The sequence below is a fragment of the Heterodontus francisci genome, chromosome 26, assembly GCF_036365525.1.
Source record: "Heterodontus francisci isolate sHetFra1 chromosome 26, sHetFra1.hap1, whole genome shotgun sequence".
Classification (NCBI taxonomy): domain Eukaryota; kingdom Metazoa; phylum Chordata; class Chondrichthyes; order Heterodontiformes; family Heterodontidae; genus Heterodontus; species Heterodontus francisci.
In genome coordinates, this window is record NC_090396.1 from 51,980,936 (window position 1) to 52,007,131 (window position 26,196).

The 26,196-nt window shown below is 39.8% G+C and overlaps 1 protein-coding gene across 1 annotated transcript in view; it reads right to left on the reverse strand.

Annotated features, from left to right (window-relative positions):
• Positions 1-5,458: 5,458 nt before the first annotated feature.
• nploc4 (NPL4 homolog, ubiquitin recognition factor) overlaps positions 5,459-26,196 on the reverse strand; it is a 69,639-nt gene continuing 48,901 nt past the window's right edge. Inside the window, exons 14-17 of the mRNA XM_068058216.1 lie at positions 21,739-21,834; positions 16,079-16,195; positions 10,828-10,930; positions 5,459-6,435 (exon numbers count right to left, since the gene is read on the reverse strand). Coding sequence (XP_067914317.1) covers positions 6,278-6,435; positions 10,828-10,930; positions 16,079-16,195; positions 21,739-21,834 — 474 coding nt within the window. The 3' untranslated portion in view covers positions 5,459-6,277. The remainder of the gene's footprint in view (positions 6,436-10,827; positions 10,931-16,078; positions 16,196-21,738; positions 21,835-26,196) is intronic.

The window sequence follows — 26,196 nt, forward strand, 5'->3', positions numbered from 1 at the left end:
CACCTCAAATATCCAAGTCACCTCCAAGCTTGACAACTGGTATGAAATTTGACCCAATATAGGATAATCACAAAAATTTGTTGAACCTCAACCTTAATCCTCTCCACAGAAAGATCACCTTATTGTAACACTTTGTCCAAAAATGACCAAAACTGCACAATACATGCATGAGGCTGTTGGATTATAAAAATGAGTCTGGAATTCAAAGTTGTAACTTAAAAAATTTTGAGTTCACCCCTCCCCATTACTGACATCAAAATACTATGGGCTGGATTTTACCAAGCCCACGACATTGTGATGTGGCGGGGTGCTAGAAGATTGCTCCGGGTGATGCCCGCAACAGACCTCTATGCCGGCAAGGCCCGGCCTGATCCGCCTGGCAGCAGCGAGGCTCCATGGCAGCACCCCCCATCGCTGGGCAACAGGACAATTTAAATATGCAAATGAATTTACATACACTTACTTCCAATCTTGACAGCCTGCCGTGATCTTTGGCGAAGTGGCTGGCACTCCTGTGCCTTCCGATCCCCATCTGGGGAAACATGCACCACACTGGTGGGGAGGGGGAGAAGGTAAGGTTGTCAGTGCAGGTTGGGGGATGAGGTGGTGCTAGGGAACAGGGTGAAATAAACATAATTGTGTATGGGATGGTGGGAAGGGTTGAATCTTAAACATTGTGCAGTTTGGTTGTGGGGGGGGGGGGGGTGCGAGGGGAAGGTCAGATGCCAAACGCAAGTGTTTTGGAGGGAGGGAAGGCAAATGGTTATTGTAATTGTTATTGGGGGGCTGGAAAAGGGGTGGTAGAAATTTATTTATTTAATTTTGGGGGGTTAGGACTTTAAAAATTTACATTGGGCGGCAGGGCTGGCTGCCCGCCCTTGAAAAAAGGTACCAGCGCCTGCACACAGGCAGCCGATACCATTGTCGGGGATGGACAGCCTGCCCTATGACCACCCCCCACCCACCCCCAAATGAGATTTGAGGGGGGGGTGGGTGGGCTGTCCTGGCTATTTAAATGAGCCACTATGCTTGAGACTGGCAACAGGCCCTCAAAATCCAGTCCTATATGTCTGCTGCCAAATCCATAATACCTGACTGCAGCAGACCTGGCCATATTAATGACAAAAGCATTAATTTTTACATACTGCCTATCTCATCAAAATAAAAACTGGCATTTGGGGCTATTTTCCAGCCAGTTGAGTCAAAGTTTCCAATGTGGGCTCTGACCTCTAAATAGGGTGGCACAATCAAGGAAGTGGGAGAAACAGGCAAGCAAAACCATGCTGTAACCTACAAGGCTACGGACCAAGGGTTGGAAATGGGTGAGGCTGGAAAGCTCTTTTTCAGTTGGCACAAACACCAAGGGGCGAATGGCCTTTTTCTGTGTGATAAATTTTCTGTTTCGACGTAAAACATTTATAGTTTAACGATACCTTTGATAATTGTTATTTATATATTTATTAGAAATTAGGAGACAATCTGGGAAAGTGCAGAAAATGAGCACAAGGATAACAGGGAAAATAGGAAGTGCTAAATTTTACACTTGTGTATTAAAAGATTATTACAGTACAACTATCAGAACAGCCATATTATGGTACTATTTAAACTAATTTCAGCATTACTGGAAACAAAATGTTTGGTCCTGGGTGACCAGAACTTTCTGCTCACTTAAGTGGACGTAATAGATCCCAGGCATTATTTCCAAGTAGAGCAGGGGAGTTCTGGCCAATATTTATCTCAACCAACATCACTGAAACAGATTATATAGCCATTATCTCATTGGTGCTTATGGGACCTTGCACAGAAATTGCTGCTGTGTTCATTGGTTGTATACCACTTGGGATGTCCTGTGGTGGTGACATGTATTTCTTTTTTTGACCTCTTGGCAGTCTAAGGTGTAATAAGCACAGAAACCATTCAAGGGCAACTTCATACTGAATGTTTTTTTATTTTACACTCAGCCACTGCAGCAGCCACAACTTCAGGTGGCAGATGGGTTCAAAGTGAGAATGTCCCAACATTTAGAGAATAGCAGTGTCCAACTTTACAGGATTTTATGTTTCAGATCAAGTTATTTAACACTGTTGCTAGTTATGAGATTTCTCATTTTTATTGCGCATGTCCAATATTTTAACTGCATAACACTCTTCATTCCAACCCTGCAGTCATTACTCTGAAGCAGTCATAATTTGTTGCACTCCGAAGCATGCTCAGAGGGTTAATGGCAAACATCCATTTTGGGTCCTTGACAATCTCCCATACTGACTTCTACCACTGAAGATTCTCGCCTCCATGCAACTGCCTTTGGGAGGATGGGACAGAGTATCATTCAATGCTCAGATGAAGGGGGGGGGGGAAAAATCAGAAAATATTTAACTGGACATTCAAATCAAAACTATCTTTTCACAAGTACACTTTCGAGACCCATATCCCAGGCAGAGCTTTTTGCAGGGCAAAATTGGGTCAAATGCATCATACGCATGACTGAAAAATGTGAGTTCTCAGCAGCACTGGGGTTTGTGCAAACACCTAAACAGTTAACTTGATTTTACAAAACTAGCTGATCTCCAATGTTACTCACTGGGATTGGAGATAGTGGGATGCCATCATGATGGCATGTTCTCTGGCAATGAGGGCCTACATCTGCAGAGGGATTAAAAGCAGCGAAACCCACAAGGCAGGGATTGGAAGACAACCCCACTTGTGAGCATCAGTACTTAAAAAAGGATAAACAGGAGGTCCATGAATGGAGCAAAAGCCAAGGCTAGAACTTATGAGAAAGGGACTGGAAATGAATTAGTGTAGTAAGATATAATGGATAACAGGATTGGTAAGTTTTGCATGCTTTGCAGAGTTAATACACAATTTTCAAGAAAAAAGTAATTTTGAATTGGAATAGACCTACAATAAAGGTGGATGAGGCAACACGGCCACCGATAACTTTTCCTACATGTTTACGTTCAAGCAAATCAGTTATTTGAACCACAGAAAAGATAACCGTATTTTTGGGCTACAGACATATTTGAAATTATGTGATGCAAAGCTTGCAACTATATAGACAGATGTGCAATTTACATTTAATCTCGCTTTCTAATTGTGCATATTAGATTCATCAAATTGTGCTGCAATTAGAATCAGTAAAATGACACATGGAACGAAAGTCAAATGGTTGCTATAAAGGGAAGGTGAGGTCACTAGTAATGGCTGAATGGTATTTCTTTATGATTCAATTAAACTACTTTCTTCAGGAGATAGGTACTAAGATTAGTCTCCAAGTAAAAGAATAACACACCACATTAACATGATAAAATGAATACTAGCTAGTTCAAGTGCCAAGCTGGTTGCATTAACCTCTTTTAACTGTTGAAGTCCTACTCTTTTGCTTTCCCTTGGAAATCATTTGCCTTTTTATTTTGCTGATGAAGATAAGGGGGTTAAAAAGTTTCAGCTCCACACACTGATAAAGGAATGAGGGCTGATTTATTACACTTGCAAATGATGGACATTACCTTCTCAATACCTGGAAGCTCTTAAATGCTGAACCTTGTATTTTTCCTCAGAAGTCAGTGTGCAAAGGCAAACTTACAAAAACGGGCGAGAAACAAAAACACTTGCTGTCAATTACATGATCTTTAAATTGCTTGTTTTAAACAGTTCCCATTTGTAGTTCTATTTAATGTTTTACACCTGCAAGCAAGTGAAATTACCTAGTTTGAGGATCTTTCTGATATCAGGATGTGTAAACTACTAATCAAATATCACTGCATCAGATACAATCTATTGTTCCATTTTTGTTCACACAAAACTCTCACCAAACACAAGTAAACATAATCATCCCATTTCTTGTACTTTTTTCACATATTAATTTTTCACACCCTTGTTGCATCACCAAGCCATTTTAAAGTAAACACCAATTACTGTACCAGCGCTGCTTACTGGTCTGAATTGCTTTTGAAAGAAGGGGCAGTGGTAGAAGGGAAGTCCAATCAGCACCAGAACGGAGCCTGGAGGTAGCCAATGTATTTAAAATATATTTAATGCAATTTTAAACTACATTTGTATTTATTTAGCTGCTAGAGGCCATACTAATTTCTTACAATTAGTTGTTTCTAAGTGAATAGATCTATTTGGTAGCAATCAGTATGAAGAAATTTTCATTATTTCACCTCTGCATTTTTCCAAGCCATGCTGGAAAATGTGATGTATACATTTTTTTCCAAAAACTTTCAGTTTCCCTCCACCCCCACCCCCTCCCCCCCCCCCCCCCCCCCCAAAGAGGCCTTAACTAATTTGGATCGGTGATGATTTTGGAAAACAAACAATAATCTTCAAGGCAAGAGTCTTCAATCTGAGCACTGAAGTCATCAGACCACCCAAATACAGCAAAGTTTGGGAATTGTTTTATGCTCGCGCTTCTATCCACGCTTAAAAAGATTTTCACATATTTGGCTTCCGTTAGCCTTTTTCAGCAGGCAGCAAGGAGTGCAGGTGAGAGAAGTTTCAATGCTAATGCCACAATATGCTCAATTGATAGGCACCTTGGTCAAAAAGTGGCAAGCGATGGTTCTAGAACTGTAAGGCAAAATATTTTGTAACCTGAAATACACAATAATCTAACACAAGGTTGGAGTCTTACCACATGATACACGGTGGCTCTAACTCTGATGTGGAACATCCCATTCTATACTCTGTCAGTGGGAATTACACACCGTAGGGCATCGATTTTATTCCTCTGGAGATATTTGTTATACATGAGTCAACCTGCCAAAAGATTGGCTGAAAGCTCACACAATTCACTGATCATGTGGCTAATGGATTGAAGTGTTAGGCACAGTCAGGAGTCCACGGCATCAGGGCTGTGAAGGAAGCATCTTAACTACCATATTACTGGGTCAGCTTATTAAAAATTATCTTGCTGGGAGATCATCTGTTAAAGCACAATCACACTTTTCTGTCATCATGCTAAGAATACAGAGCTTTAAAAAAAAATGAAGTGCACGTTCATACCACAGCTTAAAAAAGCTATGCTCCATGAAATGACTCCTTTGTTACAAACCCCTTAAAAGAAAGCCAGCACTTAAGTTAATTTATAAAGCAGGCCTTGACAAGTGAAAGTGTATGAAAATACAAGTCAAATGGCTGATTTGAAGTCTGGAGTGATACAGTTGTACCATTATTTGCTAATGTACATTCTCATTATAACAAACAATATTTAAATCTTTTTGTATTTGAAGCTGTATCCCAACAATCCCTCAGTCCAGTTCACCAGCACAGTATAAAATGCTTGTGCATCAGCAGGTAACTGAACATATTACTTTAAAGCAATGCAACTAAGTTTTGAAGAGCATAGTACAATTTAAATATTGGTCATATTTAAATGACTCACCTTTGCATGCTCTACTCCATTGAAATACTTTTAATTGCACATACTTTCAGACAATGGTTCATTTCTTAAAACACTGGTAGGGGAGAAAGGGTTGTCAAAATATTAGTTATTACTGGATTTCAAGTTGCTCTAAATTTCACTGTATGCTCCAAGCACTGTGCCTACATCAGTGTCATAAATGTTAAGATTCAGTTACAGTATTAAGATGCTAACGAGAGATGTTGATTTCAAGGCTGGGAAAAATGTCACAGATTAACGATGTAACAACTATCAAGTAACTATCTTGAGTGTTCAACCTATCTTGCCCCTTCCAAAAATACTGCAGTAACATACACTCTCAGCTCTGATTCTTCAGTCTGCTATGACTTATCCCCATAGATAACAACCGACACAGCATTAAGCAAAACCTGCCAAACTCAGCAACGCCTTTTTTTGGTACGGTTTTTGGGATAATTACAGTTTTGCACTACATATTTGAGCAGTCTAGGAGACTTGTTAAATTCACTTCATTTGAAACCTTCCAGAGCCTTTAGTGAAAGCTAATCTTTACCAGCTGTCCCTGAGCTGGATGCGAGATTTTGCTCTCCAGATTTCATAAGTAATGACCAAGACAAGTGTGTCATATAACCCCCATAGATTTTTTTTTTTTGCACAAAGAGCGACATTTTCTGAAAAACCATTCAACTAAAATGTGGAAGAAAGTAAAAGTTGTATTTAGTAATTGTTTCCTTTTAATCTCAATCATAAAGTCCAGGCAGATCTCAAGAGTACAAGTTCACTTGTAGTTTCCTTGCTGGATCCAGAGTGCCCTGGCAGCCACCTTGCTATTGTCTTCCCAAATGGACAAAAGGTCAAATGGCAGGGTCAAATCTGGCTTTCATTTGTTGCTGGCTAGGTTCTGGGAAGGTTGCACATCTCACATTGGTCGGTGCCCGGCTGGTTCATAAAGGTGCAGTGTCTACAGGACCACATAGCAGTGGGAGCGGACTGCTGAGATCCTCCCAATGCACCGTAATCTGAAGCACTGTGTGGCTGAACACCCACTGTACCTGTAAGCACAGAGCAACTGATTAATAGCTACACCTCAAAGAATAAAAACTAGCAATGCACATGCATCAACATTCAAATTTATTTAGGTGAAGTTAAACATGATTAATACCGGGAGAAAAAGAGGGTAACACACAAACACTCCAAACTTCAGAGTTGGTCAGCATTAGGAAAGGAGAAAAAGACTCAACAATTCAGATTCTGATGATCTGTTAGTTTCCTGTTGCCAAGCTGCAGTACAGAATCTAACAGGTGATTTATTGTTCCATATTCAATAGAAAGGGCATGATTGGAAGTTGGTACTGTTCAAATCAAATAGCACCCTTTCTAGAAAACTCTAGCTTTGTAAATTTAATGTAATGTTAGATCTTATATTAAGGGCAATGAAGTGTTTAAAGTTTAGTTAAGTAAACCAACATTCAGACTTGGAGTAAATTCGTCACCTTCTAACAGATCTACTACCTACTGTCAAAGTGTAGCAAACTTCAGTATCCAGAAAGTGGGGTAATGTTTATACAGAAACCTCTTGCATGATCAGATTTGCAAGATTTCCATCAATATCAGAATTACAAATAATTTTCACTTTAAAATATGTATTCCTATGCAATGAAATTTGGATGAAGTAATTCCGTATGGGAAGGAACATATTCTTCTCACAACACCTAAAAACTACTTTACAGCAATATTAAGGTCTGATAATAATTCCCTATCTGACATCTCAGTTAGGGAACAGTATTTAATATGGGGCCTAAAAGGAGAGAGAAATTTGGAAAATAAAAGTTAGCTAATTATCAATGTTACTGACCAGTAGTCATTTTCTCTAGAGTACGAGAGAAAGCTCGCTAGAAATATAAAAACAGGTGGTAAGAGTTTCTGCTGATATTTAAAAAAGAAAAGTGTTAACAAAGTGAGCGTTGGTCCAAGAGAAAGTGAGTCTGGGGAATTAATAATGGAAAATAAGGAGATGGCAGATAAATTGAACAGGGTAGTTTGCATCGGTCTTCACTATAGACGATACAAGTAGCATCCCCAGCAATAGCCACAAATCAGGAAATGGAAGGGAGGGAGGAACTCAAGAAAATTACAATCACCAGGGAAGTGGTACTGAGCAAATTGTTGGAGCTACGGGCTGTCCCTGGGTCCTGATGGACTTCATCCTAGGGTCTTGAAAGAAGTGGCTAGTCAGATAGTTGATACGTTGGTTTTATTTTTCCAAAATTCTGTAGATTCAGGGTGGGTCCCATAACATTGGAAAATAGTGAATGTAACTCCCTTATTCAAAAAGGGAGGGAAACAGAAAGCAAGAAACTACAGGTCAGCTAGCTTAACATCTGTCATAAGAAAAATGTTAGGAAGCTATTCTTAAAGATGTTATAGCAGGGCGCTTAGAAAAATTCAAGATAATCAGGCAGAGTCAATGTGGTTTTGTGAAGGGAAATCATGTCTAACCAATTTATTGGAGATCTTTGAAGAAGTAACATGTGCTTTGGATAAAGGGGAACCAGTGGATGTACTGTATTTAAATTTCCAGAAGGCATTTAATAAGATGCCACATCAAAGGTTATTGCAAAAAATAAAAGCTCATGGTGTAGGGGGTAACATATTGGCATGGTTAGAAGATTGGCTAGCTAACAGAAAACAGAAAGTAGGCATAAATGGGTCATTTTCTGGTTGCAAAGATGTAATGAGTGGTGTGCCACAGGGATCAGTGCTGGGGCCTCAACGTTTTACAATTTATATAAATGACTTAGATGAAGGGACTGAACGTATGGTTGTTAAGTTTGCGAATGACACATAGGTATGTCGGAAAGCAAGTTGTGAAGAGGACATAAGGAGGCTACAAAGGGATATAGATAGGTTAAGTGAGTAGGCAAAGATCTGGCAAATGGAGTATAATGTGGGAAATTGTGAAATTGCCCATTTTGGCAGCAAGAATTAAAAACTATTTTATCTAAATATACTTATACGGGCGGCACAGTGGTTAGCACCGCAGCCTCACAGCTCCAGCGACCCGGGTTCGGTTTTGGGTACTGCCTGTGTGGAGTTTGCAAGTTCTCCCTGTGACCGCGTGGGTTTCCTCCGGGTGCTCTGGTTTCCTCCCATATGCCAAAGACTTGCGGGTTGATAGGCAAATTGGCCATTGTAAATTGCCCCTAGTGTAGGTAGGTGGTAGGAGAATTTGAGGGAAGGTGGGGATGGGAGATTGGATGGGAGGGTGGTTGATGGTTGGCGCGGACTTGCTGGGCCAAAGGGCCTGTTTCGGTGCTGAATCTCTCTATGACTCTAAATGGAGAGAGACTGCAGTGTTCTGAGATGCAGAGGGATCTAGGTGTCCTAGTGCATGAATCGCAAAAGGTTAGTATGCAGGTACCAGCAAATGTATTGGAAAGCTAATGGAATGTTATTGCTTATTGCGAAGGGAATTGAATACAAAAATAGGGAGGTTATGCTTCAGCTGTCCAGGGCATTGGTGAGACCACATCTGCAGTACTGGGTACAGTACTGGTCTCCTTATTTAATGATGTAAATGCATTGGAAGCAGCTCAGAGAAGGTTTACTAGACTAATACCTAGGATGGGTGGGTTGTCTTTGAGGAAAGGTTGGACAGGCTAGGCTTGTATCCGCTGGAGTTTAGAAGAGCAAGAGGCGACTTGATTGAAACACAAGATCCTGAGGGGTCTTGACAGGGTGAATGGGAGAAGCTAGAACGAAGGGTCACTGTTTAAAAATAAGGGGTCACCCATTTAAGACATAGATGAGGAGAAAGTTTTTCTCAGAGGGTCGTGAGTCTTTGGAACTCTCTTCCTCAAAAGGCAGTGGAAGCAGAGTCTTTAAATATTCTCAAGGCAGAGGTAGATAGATTCTTGATAAACTAGGGGGTGAAAAGTTATCTCAGATAGGTGGGAATGTGGAGTAGTGGTTATAATAAGATCAGCCATGATCTTGTTGAATGGCAGAGCAGGCTCGAAGGGCCAAGTGGCCTGCTCCTGCTCTGAATTCGTATGTTACGTATGTATGTTCTCTAACTAGCATGTTTCCCCAGTTATCAAAACCCTGATATATCTTTTAAACATAAACACAAATGAGATAGGAGAGTTTAAAAAAATACTTGTTATTGAAATCTGGGTGACACTGGCCAGGTTCCTACATTACAACAGTGATTACATAATTCTTTATTCATTTCTGGGATGTGAACTCCATTGGCAAGGCCAGCATTTGTTGCCAATCCCCAATTGCCCTCTAGAAGATGGTGGTGAGCTGCCTTCTTGAAGCGCGGCAGTCTATGTGGTGTAGAGACATCCACAGTGCTGTTAGGAAGTGAGTTCCATGTTTTTGACCCAACAACAGTGAAAGAAACGGCGATATAGTTCCAAGTCAGGATGGCGGGTACTGTGGCTTAAAAAATACTTCACTGATGGTAATTGGCTTTGGGACATCCGGAGGTTGTGAAAGATGCTATATAAATGCAACTTTCTTTCTCTTTTTCCCCATTTATTGCTCTTCCCTAGTTACCCTAATGATTTAGTAGCAATTATTTTTATAACTAAGTGGGCGTTCAGAATCAACTATGTAATGCTGAGTGTATGACAGACTGGGTAGCAGTGGCAGGTTCACTTTTCCAAACAACATTAGTGAACCAACTTTCCCAATAATTCTTTTTTTTTTTGCACCCTCAAACAAATTTGTTGAATTCAATTTCACAAATTGCCACTGTGAGATTTGAACTTCTAACCTTTGGACTGCTAGTTAGGTACTATAACTGCTATACACCATATCCTCTTTTCACACCTGCCCCTTGTCCTGAAGGCATTGATTCGTTTGTGGGGTACAGTTCCACATGTTAGGTGGACCCTAACTAAGCTAGGCCTGGTTCACAACAGATCTTCACACATATACATTTAGCAGTGGTAACTGATTTTTTTCTTCCTAACTCAAATCTATCAGCTTTTAAGCAGAGACCAAGGATCAAACCTGGAACATGCCTGCTACCATTGACTCAATGCCTCAATTCACTAGTGAGGTGCCCTTTTTTAAAATGTACTTTTTAAAATGAGGATTCAGTTGCCAAAACATCTAGTTGGTGTAACACATATATTCACAAACTACTAATTGATAGTCCTTTTTTTAAAATGCATTGTTCACATGCAATCATGTTAAAATTGGCCAATGATACCAGTCAAGGCTATTGTGTAACTGAAAAATGTTCAAGGATTTGATATTCTAGATGATGGTTGCAGATATAATAGTAGATATTTAGCTGTGACTTGAGTTTTAGTTTCAGATGTACCACCGACTGACACGTGAAATAAATACGCAACAGGTCAGGCAATTCATATAATCTACAATTACTGTTTAAACTAGCAGTCACTACCCATCCCCCTTTTTTTCCTTACTGCAGAGCTGTTCAATGGTAGCCCACTGCTCTGATCTCTTCCAAGTCTGGGCGAGTTCCTCATTTCGTGTTTTCACTGCTTCCAAAAGCAAGTTGATACTATCCTGTTAAAGATATAAAACACAGCACGTTATGCAAGAAGATATGTCAAATGGCCATTTTGCAGGTCTGATGCTATTTGATGCATAAAAGTGAACACTGTGGGACAAGAGATGAATGATGATTTTAATTAGCCTGTTCATAACAGCTTCAACTGAATCCATTTATTTCAGAGCCAACTTCAAATAACCAGTGGAAGCTAGTTTTCATTTCAAATGAAAAGCCACTTGGATTTGCAGTATTTGTTTCCTTTGAACAGAAACTGTTGAGAATTTAGGATAAACTCAAATTACAGTTTGCTGTGTTAAAAAAAAAACCCCCACAGAAAACAGGAACAGGAGTAGGCCATACAGCCCTTCAGGCCTGCTCTGCCATTCAAAAAAGATCACGGCTAGTGTTAGTGGGGGAATAGATAAAAGTAATCAACTTACAGATGCAGGAGGAAGATAAAGCACATAAATAGCATTACTGAGTCATCATTTTGTCACCTGTATGTCAAAAACTCTAGTTTACACAAGATTTCTTCAGCACTCAAGCATTATCTCTGCTTAGACTCTTACATAACTGCACCTCAGATGGCTAGGAACGCAACCAATTACTATTTATATAGAATACACGGACTTTTTCTTGGAAAAATACAAAGGGTTGGCTAACCAGCAGAAAACAGAAAGTCGGGATAAATGGGTCATTTTCTGGTTGGAAAGATGTAACTAGTGGGGTGCCACAGGGTTCGGTACACGGGCTCCAACTATTTACAATCTATATTAATGACTTGGATGCAGGGAAAGAAGGTACTATAGCCAAATTTGCAGAAGACACTAAAATAGGTGGGATAGTAAGTTGCAATAAAGAAATATGAAATTTACAAATGGAGAAGGATAGGTTAGGTGAATGGGCCAAAATTTGGCAGATGGAGTTTAACGTGGATAAGTGTGAGGTTATCCATTTTGGTCGGAAGAACAGAAAGACAAATTATCTAAATGGAGAGAAACTTCAGAGTGCTTCAGTGCAGAGGGATCTGGGTTCCTCGTGCATGAATCGCAGAAAACTAGTATGCAGGTGCAGCAGGTAATAAGGAAGACAAATGGAATTTTGGCATTTATTGCTAAAGGAATAGAGTATAAAAATAGGGAAGTGTTGCTGTAGCTGTACATGGCATTAGTGAGACCACACCTGGAATATTGCACACAGTTTTGGTCCCCGTACTTGAGGAGGGATGTAGTTGCATTGGAGGCAGTTCAGAGGAGGTTCACTAGATTGATTCCAGAGATGATGGGTTTGTCTTAAGAGAGATTGAGCAGTTTAGACCTTTACTCTCTCGAGTTTAGAAGAATGAGAGGAGATCTAATTGAGGTACACAAGATTGATTGACAAAGTAGACGTGGAGAGGATGTTTCCTCTGGTGGGGCAATCTAGAACAAGGTGTCATAGTTTTAGGATAAGGGGTAGCAGATTTAAAACAGAGATGAGGAGAAATTACTTCTCTCAAAGGGTTGCGAGTCTGTGGAATTCACTACCCCAGCGTGTGGTGGATGCCGGGACATTGAGTAAATTTGAGGAGAGAGACAGTTTTTTTTTTATTAGTAATGGGTTGAAGGGTTTATGAAGAATGGGCAGGAAACTGGAGTTGAGGCTGAGATGAGATCAGCCATGATCGTACTGAATGGCAGAGCAGCTCGAGGGGCTGAATGGCCTACTCTTGCTCCTAGTTCTTATATATAAATAACATAGGAACATAGGAGCAGGGATAGGCCATTCAGTCCGTTGAGCCTACTCTGTCATTCAATTAGATCATGGTTGATCATATACCTCAACACCACTTTCCCGTGCTTTCCCCATATCCCTTGATATCATTAGTATCCAGATATCTATCGATTTCTGTCTTGAACATACTCAAATATTGAGCTTCCAGTCCTCTGGGTTCAGAGTTCCAAAGGTTCACCACCTCCTGAAGAAATTCCTCCTCATCTCTCACTAATGTACCGATCTTGTCCCTTATTAAGAGTGCTACCCCACCTCCTTTTCCTTTTTGCCTATATTTCCTAAATGACGAATATCCTTGAACATTCAGTTCCCAGTCTTGGTCACCCTGTAACGACGTCTCCATAATGGCAATTAAATCATACCCATTTACCTCTATTTGTGCCTTCAAATCATCGAACTTGTTGCAAAGAATAAGAACAGTATAGAATTGAAGTATGAATGTTCCAGTCAGAATAATCGATATATTGCAAATGGTGCTGTACCCATATCTGTATAAAAGGGCAGGCTTTGAAGAAAATACTATAACCTGACACTTTGACATATTGACTCATCACTTCCAAGTTTCTGAAAAGTTACTTACATATGTAGTTTGCACTAAAGATAAAGCATAAATATTTCATCCGAACATTAAGAGGTTTTCCAATATGTATGTTACTCCTTTACTCTAGAAAATATTACTTCTGACATGGCAACAGCTTTTTAATTAGCCCTTTCAAGCACAGGATAGTTTTTGTAAATGTGTGAAAAGTTGGTTATCTTAATGTTGATTATAAAACCGTACTGAAATTTATAGCAGTATAAACTTGAAGTAAAGGTCAAAACTTCAAATTTTTGTTTTGAAGTCTAGATTCAGTGCTAAAGCAATTAAACTCTACAGCTAAGTTTATAATGACCATCACTGATTTTGTAATGCATTTCAGTACCTCACCCTCCAAGTAGATTTAGATGGGCCAAAATACGAAAGTCAAGATATTCTATCAAATAGACAATTTTCCAATATGGTAAACCCTTATTTTGTTTTTAATATAGCAACAACTAGAAATTCATCAAGACCACCAAAATAAAGTATCAATCCAAACTCTGAAGGAAAAAAAAAAATCACAAGATTAATCCTTTTATTCTTAGGAATGAATAGTTAGGTGATGAGGCAGAATGGTTTTTCAAAATGATAACTAATTTGCAGAAACAGATATGCGCACTCAAGAAATACTATACCGTGACATGTTACTAGTGAATATCTACTCACATCACTTCCAAGTTTTCCCAGTATATTTGGTACCTACAAATTCATGGCTACACTATGGTCTCCTACTAGGTAAATTTTGCATCTCCTCGCATCTAGCTTTCTGTGGTATTTTTGCCTAGGATACCAAGCCGTATATGGCATGCTATGAGGATTTCATAATGTGTGACTAAACCCATTAGAAAATTTTGGCTTAAGGCACTGTCAAAACCAGAGTGCTGTGGAATGAAGTATCAATGGTTAAAAAAGTATGTCACCCCCACTTCCAAAATTAGGGAATGTCCCATTGGTCCTAAAGCAGCTTCATCAGGCTCCATACCAGGTGACAGTTAAGGGAAATCCTTGCCTCAAGCATGATTTGTCTTCTGATGATATGCTTCTTTCAGGTATCCTACTTCCTAGGGGGAAACTCACTTGTGGCTGGCAGATGTGAGTTGACGGAAACCCTTGATTATATCAGCATCTAACTGAAATCTTTCCACAATGAGAATGAGTTCTTTTTGCTTTAAACACATCTACATTCAGTTATAAAATATCTGCAAGTAACACAATTTGAATGTTTAACACTAATGATTACAAAATGAACTTAACCATACCGTTTTCCTTCATTGTAGTCCTCAATAAAGGAAAATAATTTTGATTTCAACAATGTAAAAATAAAGTCTAGAGTACAAACCAAGACTTAAGCTTATTTTTAAGTTCCCTTTAAAATGGGATGTTCTACAGTTGAACAGTTTGGATGGCAGACAAAAGTAGGAAAGCAGATCGTACTGTGGCATAAGATCTTATGATAATCATTCAACATGGCTTTTCCCTTATCTTGGTAATTCAGAATATGACTTGCATTGTTTTACTAGATTTCAATGAGGAATGTCCTGCACGAAGAAATAAATCGGTTAGGAATATTCCTTATTACTGGTGTTTTTCCAAAAACATTGCCAATTTAAGTTCAGTAAAATCCCAAAAAACATAGAAATTACAATCGTTATCCAAAAGGTTTAATTCAATTCCAAACAGTTTCAAATGGGATTTGTCACATCTTAAAATATCTTGTATTGTTTACAACTGTACCCTTCAGCATGCCTGTCAAGATGAATGTTGTAAAATATGAGCTATATTTTTGTTGCTAAAAGGTGACAATTAAAATGAATTGTAATATTCATCATTAAATAGAACACAAAGACAACTAATTATCTGAGATGAAGACTACATTGAGTCCTCATCAAATGCATGGCATACAATGCTCAAAAAGTTCTAAGCAGTTCAATACTTTGATCCTGATCTCCAGTTGATCACTGCCAACCAAACTGCTCTATACACACACACGTTACCTTTTAGCTCAACAGCAAGTACAAAGTCTGGAAATGATCTGAGCAGACATTCATTGGTAATATGCCAAGATAGCAAGCTGCTTCCGACTCAGAATCAACTCTGGGTTTGGTTCTCTGCCAAAAATATGCACGCACACAACACTCTTACAATATTATTTCATATCTAGGTTGAAATGAAATTCATTCCATGTAAATATTTTAAGCATCAAATGAACATTAAACTCCCCAAAACAGAAGTGTAATAAATGCACTTGCAAATTATTGGTAGTCAACTAATCTAAAAGTTACAATAAGATTTCTGGAATCATTTTCTCCTGGAGGATATACGAACATTATCCCTAAGAGTGTAGAGCAGGCAGTTATATTTTCTAAAGGAAGATGAATGCAACAGTGGATAGCAAGATCAGAGGGCAGAACAGCTTTCTACATATAGTTAATAATATTAGTGTGAATTGAATTTATTCCCTTTTACTGTTTGTTTGTATAAAAATACGTCCCTGTAATAAATCTGTTCTTCATGGGTGTTTTTGCAAAATAATACAGGTATTCTTTCAATTATACTGAGATTTTCAGAACAGTCACTCAGAAATTTGCCCTGTACGTCCCAACCGCAAAAATTATTACATCCTGGCTTTTATTTGTTCTCACTTATTTTCCTTATCACAACTCAACATCTCGGTTAAGGAACAAATGAAACTCCTTTCGGGTGCAGTTACAATGTCACAGAACGCAAAGACTTTAAACAAAGATTAGGGGTGTTAAGTGAAGCTTCTAAACTGTTACAATACATTCAGGGGCTGTTAAACGATACTCACCCTGAGTGGCATAACATCATTGGTTACCAGGAACAGAAGTAGGTGGAAATCTGAGATGACATCAAGAAAAACAGTAGACTGATTCTGCGATAAGTAGGAAGCCAGAGTGTGGAAATCCTACAGAAAACAAAAGAAAAAGCTCAATACTATAAAAGGAACACAAGAATAAAACTTGTATCGAACCATATTTATTTTCTGAAACTGACAAAAATCAGAGGGTGCAGTCCGTAACTGGTATGATACAGACCAGAAAGGTTGAAGTCTTGTACTCTTATCTGGATGAGTTAGCTGTTCTGAGCCAGGGGGGCACTAAGAATGCTAGAACTGGAATCATTGTCATGAGCTGTCGAGCAGAGGAGAAAGAAACAGCCAGCAAGAATTTCCACTCCCAATTGCTTTTGAATGGCCTGTGCTGGAAAGTGAATGTGCTTAGACAACAGGAGAGGACACACTGCTGTGATGCGCTCCACAGTTAAGTAATACAACACTCACTGTTAAGCCAAACAAATGGCAAATGGTTACTTGGGTAAGGCATCAGACATTCCTGAAAACATTCCAATGCAAGTGTCAGCACCATCACGAAGGGAAGTCAAGTAAATAATATTGGCAGAAATTCTCGTTTACATGAAATAAGTAGAAAGTTCGATTCGGGTAATGCAACTTCCCTCAAAGGCCAATTCAGATAGTCCAAGAAAGATGCTGACATTATAGCTCACCATGAAGAATCAACATATATAGCTGACATAATTTCCACTAAAAATCTATGCAACTAATTATTTCAATATAAATTTGGCTCAATGTTTTTTTTTTAAACTGTTGATCCAAAGTCAACTTAAATAAAACTAGTAGTTCAAATAGGAATTTTTAAATGAGATATTAAAACCAAATGAATTCTGAACATTTAAATTTGATCCTAATTAGCAGCCTTAAGGAGAATTCATTCCCATGCTGTGTAATAACCTACATCATTGCAAGATACCATAGCTTAAAGAAAGAGAGTATTTTCATGAATAAAATTTATTCAGGCGAATCAGATCATCAAACACCACTGCCATCCATAGTCTATTTTAGGAGAATAAGCATTGTTTAAATTTCTGGGATGGGGGTTAATACCAACTGAGCCAAACTGAAGCAGCTTGAGGGAGATTAAAAACATATAATAGCACCTAAAGTTCCCATCGACCATTCAGCTGAGGGCTGGGGGTGGGGAGGAAGAAAGAGGAATAAAAATGATGACAGAAGAGGAAATGAGAAGACAAGCCGCTCAGATCGTTGCAAAGTTGGAGAAGACAGAGCTTTATGCACTGAAAATCATGCACAGCAGTATTCTCATTAGAGTGAAATTAAAATATGATTGGTAGCCAGAGTTTGGCTTAAATGCCAACCTTCTTGACCTTTTTGCTGGAGCTTTGCATTAGCTTTTGTAATACTGCAATTATCAACCAGCCTCATCAGTACGAGACCACTTTTTGGGCTCCTTTGGCCATTTTATATGACATTTTAGCTGTGGAGTTTATGCTCTAAAAAGCAACAAAATTGGTGAAATACAAAAATCAGATCATTTGCAGTAGTTATAAATTTAAGTGATAGCTCATTATATTACACATAGATATGCAAATTGTTCTCGAAGTGCTATGAATTGTAATAAAAATCAATTGCAGAGAAAATAGAAATTGAAAGAATTTACACATCAGTAAAACTTCAGTCCATGCGCTGGCATTGTAACTTAGGCTTCCTTCATCTCAATCCCATACAACTATTCAAATTTCAATACAAATGTACGAATTAGGAGCAGGAGGAGGCCACTTGGCCCATCGAGCCTGCTCTGCCATTCAACAAGATCATGGCTGATCTGAGTGTAACCTCAGCTCCACATTCCCGCCTACCCCTGATAACCTTTCACCCCCTTGATCAAGAATCGATCTAGCTCTGCCTTAAAAATATTCAAAGACTCTGCTTCCACTGCCTTTTGAGGAAAAGAGTTCCAAAGACTCACGACCCTCTGAAAGAAAACATTTCTCCCCATCTCTGTCTTAACTGGGCGACCCCTTATTTTTAAAAAATGACCGCTAGTTCTAGATTCTCCCACAAGAGGAAACATCCTTTCCACATCCACCCCATCAAGACCCCTCAGGAACTTATAAGGTTCAATCAAGTCACCTCTTACTCTTCTAAACTCCAGTGGATACAAGTCAAGCCTGTCCAACCTTTCCTCATAAGACAACCCACTCATTCCAGGTATTAGTCTAGTAAACCTTCTCTGAAATGCTTCCAACGCATCTACAGCCTTCCTTAAATAAGGAGACCAATGCAGTACACAGTACTCCAGATGTAGTTTCACCAATGCACTGTATAACTGAAGCATAACCTCCCTACTTTTATACTCAATTCCCCTTGCAATAAATGATAATATTCTATTAGCTTTCCTAATTACTTGCTGTACCTGCATACTAACCTTTTGCGATTCATGCACTAGGACACCCAGATCCCTCTGCATCTCAGCTCTGCAATCTCTCACCAGTTAAATAATATGTTTTATTCTTCCTGCCAAAATGGACAATTTCACATTTTCCCACATAATACTTCATTTGCCAGGTCTTTGTCCACTGACTTAACCTATCTCTATCCCTTTGTAGCCTCCTTATGTCCTCTTCACAATTTACTTTCCTACATATCTTTGTGTCATCAGCAAACTTAACCACCATACGTTCAGTCCCTTCATCTAAGTCACTGATAGAAATTGTAAAAAGTTGAGGCCCCAGCACTGATCCCTGCAGCACACCTATCGTTACATCTTACCAACCAAAAAATGACCCATTTATGCCTACTCTCTGTTTCCTGTTAGCTAGCCAATCTCCTATCCATGCCAATGTTACCCCCAAAACATGAGCTTTTATTTTCTGCAATAACCTTTGATGTGGCAAATGCCTACTGGAAACCCAAGTACAGTATATCCGCCAATTCCCCTCCATTCACGACACAGGTTACTTCTTCAAAAAAAATTCCAATAATCGGTTAAACATGATTTCCCTTCACAAAACCATGTTGACTCTGCCTGATTACCTTGAATTTTTCTAAATGCCCAGCTATAACGTCTTTAATAATAGCTAACGTTTTTCCTATGACAGATGTTAAGCTATCTGGCCTGGAAAGTTTCCTGCTTTCTGTCTCCCTCCCTTGTTGAATAAAGAAGTTACATTCACTATTTTCAAATCTAATGGAACCTTCTCTGAATCTAGGGAATTTTGGAAAAATAAAACCAACGCATCAACTATCTCACTAGCCACTTCTTTCAAGACCATAGGATGACTTCCATGAGGACCCAGGGCCTTGTCAGCCCGCAGCTCCAACAATTTGCTCAGTATCACTTCCCCGGTGATTGTTATTTTCTTGAGTTCCTCCCTCCCTTCCCTGATCTACAGATATTTCTGGGATGTTACTTGTATCGTCTATCGTGAAGACTGATGCAAAATATCTGTTCAATTCATCTGCCATCTCCTTATTTTCCCCTTATTAATTCCCCAGACTCACTTTCTACAGGACCAATGCTCACTTTGTTAACTCTTTTCCTTTTAAAGATCTAAAGAAACTCTATCTGTTTTTATATTTCTAGCTAGCTTTCTCTCATACTCCAATTTTTCCCCTCCTTATTAATCTTTTAGTCATTCTTTGCTTTTTAAAAAAAAATATTCTGTCCAATGTTCTGACCTGCCACCCATCTTTGCGCAATTATATACTTTTTCTTACTATCTTTAATTTTTTTAGTTAAACAGTGATGGTGGGTCCTCCCCCTTAGAATTTTTCTTTCTCGTTGGAAAGTATCTTTTCTGTGTACTCTGAAATATCTCCTTAAATGTCTGCCACTGCATCTCTATTGACCTATTCCTTAACCTAATTTGCCAGTTCACTTTAGCTAGCTCTGCTTTCATGACCTCATAATTACCCTTATTTAAGTTTAATATACTAGTCTTGGACCCACTCTTCTCTCCCTCAAACTGTATGTAAAATTCAATCATATTATGATCACTGCTTCCTAGGGGTGCCTTGACTATGAGGTCATTAATGAATCCCATCTTGTTGCACAATACCAAGTCTAGTATAGCCTGCTCTCTGGTTGGCTCCAGAACGCGCTGTTCTAAGAAACGATCCTGAAAATATTCTATGAACTCTCAACTAGCTGCCATTATTTCTTCCTTTATACCCCGTCCTACTGTGCGGTTACTGTTCGGGGGCCTGTACACCACTCCCACAAGTGACTTCTTGCCTTTATCATTTCTCATCTCTACCCAAACTGCTTCTACATCCTGGTTTCCTGAACTTGGGTCATCCCTCTCTATTGTGTCAATACAATTATTAACCGAGCCACCCCTCCACATTTTCCTAGCTTCTTGTTCTTCCTAAATGTCACGTACCCTTCAATATTCAGGTCCCAATCTAGGTCATCTGCAGCCATGTCTCTGTAATGGCTATCAGTGCAAATAGAAATAAATAAATATGCTCTATCAGTTCATCCGTTCTGTTTAGAATGCTACGTGCATTCAGATACCGAGCCTTTAGTTTTGTCCTTTTATTATTTTTATAACCCCTAGCCTTATCCGATTTACTCTTAGATTTGTACTCTCTGTCCCTTCCTGTCGGTCTCTCTATCATTTCCATTATTAATACCTTTCTCTCTCGCCATTGTTTCTACTCTTTGATTTACCATCTCTTCTCAAATTTGATTCCTTGCCCCAACTATTTAGTTTAAAACCCTACTTCCCTAGTTATGCAGCTCGCTAGCACACTGGTCCCAGCACAGTTCAGGTGTGGATCGCCCCGATGGCACAGCCCCCACTTTCCCCAGTACTGGTGCCAGTGCCCTACGAACTGGAACCCTCTTCTACCACACTCGTCTTTGAGCCACACAATTTCTCTAATCTAAATTGCCCTATGCCAATTTGCACGTGGCTCAGGTAATAATCCAGAGATTATTACCTTTGAGGTTCTGCTTTTTAATTTAGACCCTAGCTGCTCATACTCCCTCAGCAGAACCTCTTTTCTAGTTCATAAGATCATAAGAACTAGGAGCAGGAGTAGGCCGTCCAGCCCCTCGAGCCTGCTCCACCATTCAATAAGATCATGGCTGATCTTTTCGTGGACTCAGATCCACTTACCCCCGCTCTCACCGTATCCCTTAATTCCTTTATTGTTCAAAAAGATATCTACCTTAGCTTTATAAACGTTTACTGAAGAAGCGTCAACTACTTCACTGGCAAGGAATTCCATAGATTAACAACCCTCTGGGTGAAGAAGTTCCTTCTTAATTCAGTCCTAAATCTGCTCCCTCTAATCTTGAGGCTATGCCCTCTTGTCCTAGCTTCTTGTTCTACTTATATCGTTGGTTGCTACATGGACCAGGACCATTGGATCCTCCTCTTCTGACTATAAATTCCTCTCCAGCCCAGAGTAAATGTCCTGATCCCTGGAACCGGGCAGGCAACACTGGACTCTCACTCTCGGCCTCAGAGAACTGTGTCTATCCCCGACTATGCTATCCCCTACTACCACTACATTCCTTTTTACTCCCCCGGCTTGAATGGCTTCCTGTACCATGGTGCCATGCTCAGTTCGCTCATCCACCTTATCATACAATGCTAAATTATTCATTACATTACACTTACCTGCGTCTCTCCGACAACATCCCTGTTCACCACAGAAAAAGGGTGAGGAGACGAAGCAAAAGTGTAAACAGGATCCTTTGGAAAAGTCGTGGGAATCTACGTTTGAAAGAAAAGAATGGTTCTATAATCAGAGTTACAGGTCAGGTTAATGGATATAAAAACAGAAAAGTGCAGAAACAGCATACCCAATAGCATCTGTAGAAAGAAATAGCAGACTAGTATTTCAGATGTAGTCCATTTGTCAGAATGGTTCTGACTAGAGATCGAGACACAAAACATCACCCTGTCCTATCTTTTTACAGAAGCGGATAGGTTTGTTATAGGTTCTCCTTCACGTCTATTTTTATTTCAGATTTCAGTATTTGCACTTATTTATTTTTTACTGATAATTTGTTTCCATATTTTGAACAATCTTGTGTAAAATGATCTTTAGGGATGAATGAAAGAAGTTTGAGATAAACCAAATTTTATATAAGACAACAACAACTTGCATAGATACAGATCGAGGGCCGAAGGGCCTGTACTGCGCTGTAATGTTCTAATTCTAATTCTAATTCTAGTACCTTTAACACAGGAAAGGTAATCCTAAGGTGTTTCACAGGAACATACACAGAAATGGATGCCAAGAGAAAGACGTTATTAAAAAGGGACAACCAAAAATTTGCTCAAAGAGGCGAATTCCAAGGAGTATCTTAAAAGAGTTAATATAGGTGAGTGGGACTTGGTGCTGCATAAGATACAGGCAGCAGAGTTTTGGATGAGCGGAAGTTTACAGAATGTAAAGGATAGGAAGTCAGACAGGAGAGCATTGGAATAGTTGGGTCTGGAAGTGACAAAGGCATGGACAAGGTTTACACAGGAACAGGAGTTTGAGCCTGTTCCGCCAGGTGATCTGAGGCAGGGTGGAGGGGTAGACAATATTCCTGAGATGGAAGTAGGTGGTCTTTATGACAGAAAAGATATGAAAAAAAGACTTGCATTTATATAGTGCCTTTTGTGACCACCTGATGTCCCAAAGCGCTTTACAACAAATGAAGTACTTTTGAAGTGTAGTCAGTGTTGTAACATAGGAAACATGGCACACAGCAAGCTCCCAGTAAGAGTAACATGGTTGTTGTTGTTCTAGCCATAGTCCCAAAGAACTATAAGCATATCTCTGCATTACAGAGACAGACAGTTGGTAATGTATAGCTTGAAAGGCATCACTCCTCAAGCATGGGCCAAAGCGAGGAGGCAGGCCTCTATGAACTACCACAGCCAGCACCCAGATAATCTGTTTTTGTCATGTTCATTGAGGGATAAATTTTGGCCAGGATATGGGGAACAACTCCCCTGCTGCTCTTCGAAATAATGCCACTGGATCTTTTATGTCCACCTGAGACGTGGCCTCAGTTTAATGCTCCAACCAACAGTGCAGCATTCCCACAGTACTGCACTGACAGCCTTAATTTTTGTGTTCATGTCCTGGAGTGGGGCTTGAACCCAAAGTCTCGTGACTCAGAGGCAAGGCTGCTACCAACTGAGCCATGGCGGAGACATATGGGGTTGGACGCTCAGCTTGGGGTCAAACAGGCCACCGATGTTGTAAAAGGTCTAGTTCAGTGTAAGATATCAGCTGTGAAGGGGGATGGAATTAGTGGTGGGGGCCAAACAGAATGGCTGGCCTTTCCAACGCTTAACTGGAGGGAATCGCAGCTTGTTCACAACTGGATGTCAGGCAAGCAGTCTGACAACATATAGTCAGTGGAGGGATCAAGAGAAGTGGTGGAGAGGTAGAGCTGGGTGCCATAGATATACTGCTAGAAGCTGATCCCATGTCTGTGGATGATGTTGCCAAGGGCACTGTGTAGATGAGGACTGACTTACTCTGATAGCCGGAATGTGATGTGGTATTCCGCAAGGTTCTGTACTAAGGCCTCAGCTTTTCAGTCATTTAATTACTGTAAAATCAATTTTAATTGCTCCACCATTTGCAGCTGTGTTTTCAGTTGCCTAGGCCCTAAGCTCTGGCATTTCCTCCCTAAACCTCTGCTGCTGCTCACTCCTTTAAGACGCTCTTAAAACTTACCTCTCCAACCAACCTTTTGGTCACCTGTCCCAATATTGCTGTATGTAGCTCGGTGTCAAACTTTATTTGATAATGCTCCTATGGGACGTTGTACTATGTTAAATGTGTTGTATAAATGCAATCAATGACATAGATGGAGGAATAGGGTATTTATATATCCAAGTTTGCAGTATTGGAAAGCACACTAGATAGTGCAGATGGTAGTAGGAAGTTATAAAAAGGACATAGATTGTGAGTGGGCAAATATGTGGCTAATGAAGTTCAAAATGAAAATGGGTCAGGTCATCCACTTTAGATTGAAGAAATATAAATCGGAGTACTTTCTCAATGGTGAGAAACTAGGCACTGTGAAGGAGCAAAGAGATTTATGTGTCTCATATAGATGAATCCCTAAAAGTTAATGGACAATCACATAACTTACACCAAATGTTGCAAACGCCATCTGGTGCAATGTTATTTCCCTCAAGGCAAAGGTAACAGGAATGGGGCAGGCATTATTAAGCAGCAAGAACCAAGTGTGAGGTTTTGCTTGTGGAGCAGAATACAGCTAAAGGAATCATAAACCCTCTCATTAATTGTTTATGTTGCACAATAATTGTTTATGCTGTACAACCTCTGAACTACTCTCAATCACAAAACTCTGCATGCTCAAAAGCTGGGACCAATTTGGAGTTTATACCAGCAGCAGGATGTTGAGTGTGATTAGGCCTACAAATGACATCAATCTTTGTTCAATTTAATTTTTAATCTAAAATGGCTTACTGAAAACACATTAAAGCTGAATTGAATCATGATTTTGTAAACCACCATGCCTTTTATTCCGCAAGTGAAACCCCACAAGACAGACAGAAAGTACTGACCATGAGTGAAAGTCATTTGAGACTTGTCCATAAAAAATGTTTGGTTTTTATTTGGGCAGTTTTAAGAAAATTGCATGTTCCAAATAGAACATTCCATTGGAAGTTTTCGCTTGCCCCAAACTATTTCAAACATATCTTGCAAATCCATGGCAGTGTCATTCCTTGCAGTAGTCTGCCAAGCTATACATAGAACACTAACAGAGAAAAATAAAAATAACCATTGATGTACAACACTATTAGTGTCCAGATTTATAACAATATACATAAAGTGGGCAATCGTAATCAATGTTCTCTCTAATCTGTATGCAAGCATGGCCACGCGGTAACCTAGAAGGTACCGTGCAGGCTACTCACAGGCTGTATCTTTTAAAGATACCACTCATGCTCAGCTGTGCAAAAAACATTTAAAAGGTACCATACATTGAAACAAATTGGCCGCACAGAACAACAGAAAAATTAGAAGGGACATTGATCATAATGATTTTAAACCATTATTTGTGTAGAAGAACGGTTTTCAGAAGAGTGGCAGGCATCTATTGGGGCATACTATTGGGATTACAAAGCAGAACTTTCAACACCTGCACAGGGAGTAACTTCAGATTTAAAATATCGCCATGTACTGGCAGATGCTGGGCTGCCTATCCCTCCAGTTTCATTTAGATTTCTCGGCAGTTCCTTGCTTAGGCTACAATGTTAAGAACAGTGCTAACACACTGTAATCCTTTACATCTGTCATTTCTCAAGAGAATAATCATCTACTGAAAAGAATTAGCATTACGTGACAAACAAATCTCCTTCAATAATGAGCTAGCCTGAGAGCAAAAACATTTTGTATTTGCTTTTATTTTAGTGTTTAATTCACTGCCACTTCTCTTCCAGGAATGCCTACTTGCAGAAGTTCTGCTTTTCTCTCGGATGGGATTGTCATTTGTCTCTTCCACCTTGTTCACCTTCATTGCTTTCTATTTCCTTCCTGGTGTTTGATAAAGTGTCTACTAAAACTCATTTTCACAGCCACATCTCCTTCCTCAGTGACTGTCTCCGGCTCCGACTTACTCCACGTGGATTCCAACTGAGGTTTCATCCTTCATGTTTTGAATCCACCCAAGATTACAGCTATCTTTGACAAATACAACGTTCCTCAGACTGCTGCTCTCACTGCATCCTGGGATCCACACTCAGTGCCATGCACCGCCACATATACACACTGGACCTCTCTCTCCAGAAGCACCGCCTCACCTTATCTCAAAGCCGTTCTACTCCGCAGCTTCATTGCATCATTCGTCTTATCCGACGCATTAACAAAAAACTTTTTTTCTTCCTTTCAGGTGTTAAGGAATGCAAGCTCCAGCAGCTGATGGGGACTAATGCCCCTCCAGATCCTTCTTCCCCTTCACTTCCCTCTGACCCCAGCCCTTCTGATCTGACCCCCTGCCGTGTATTCACGATACCCTCTGACCTTCCCCTTGCTGATGCTGAACGATCTGTACTCAGCAAAGGACTCAGCTGTATCCTTGCCTCCATGCTCAC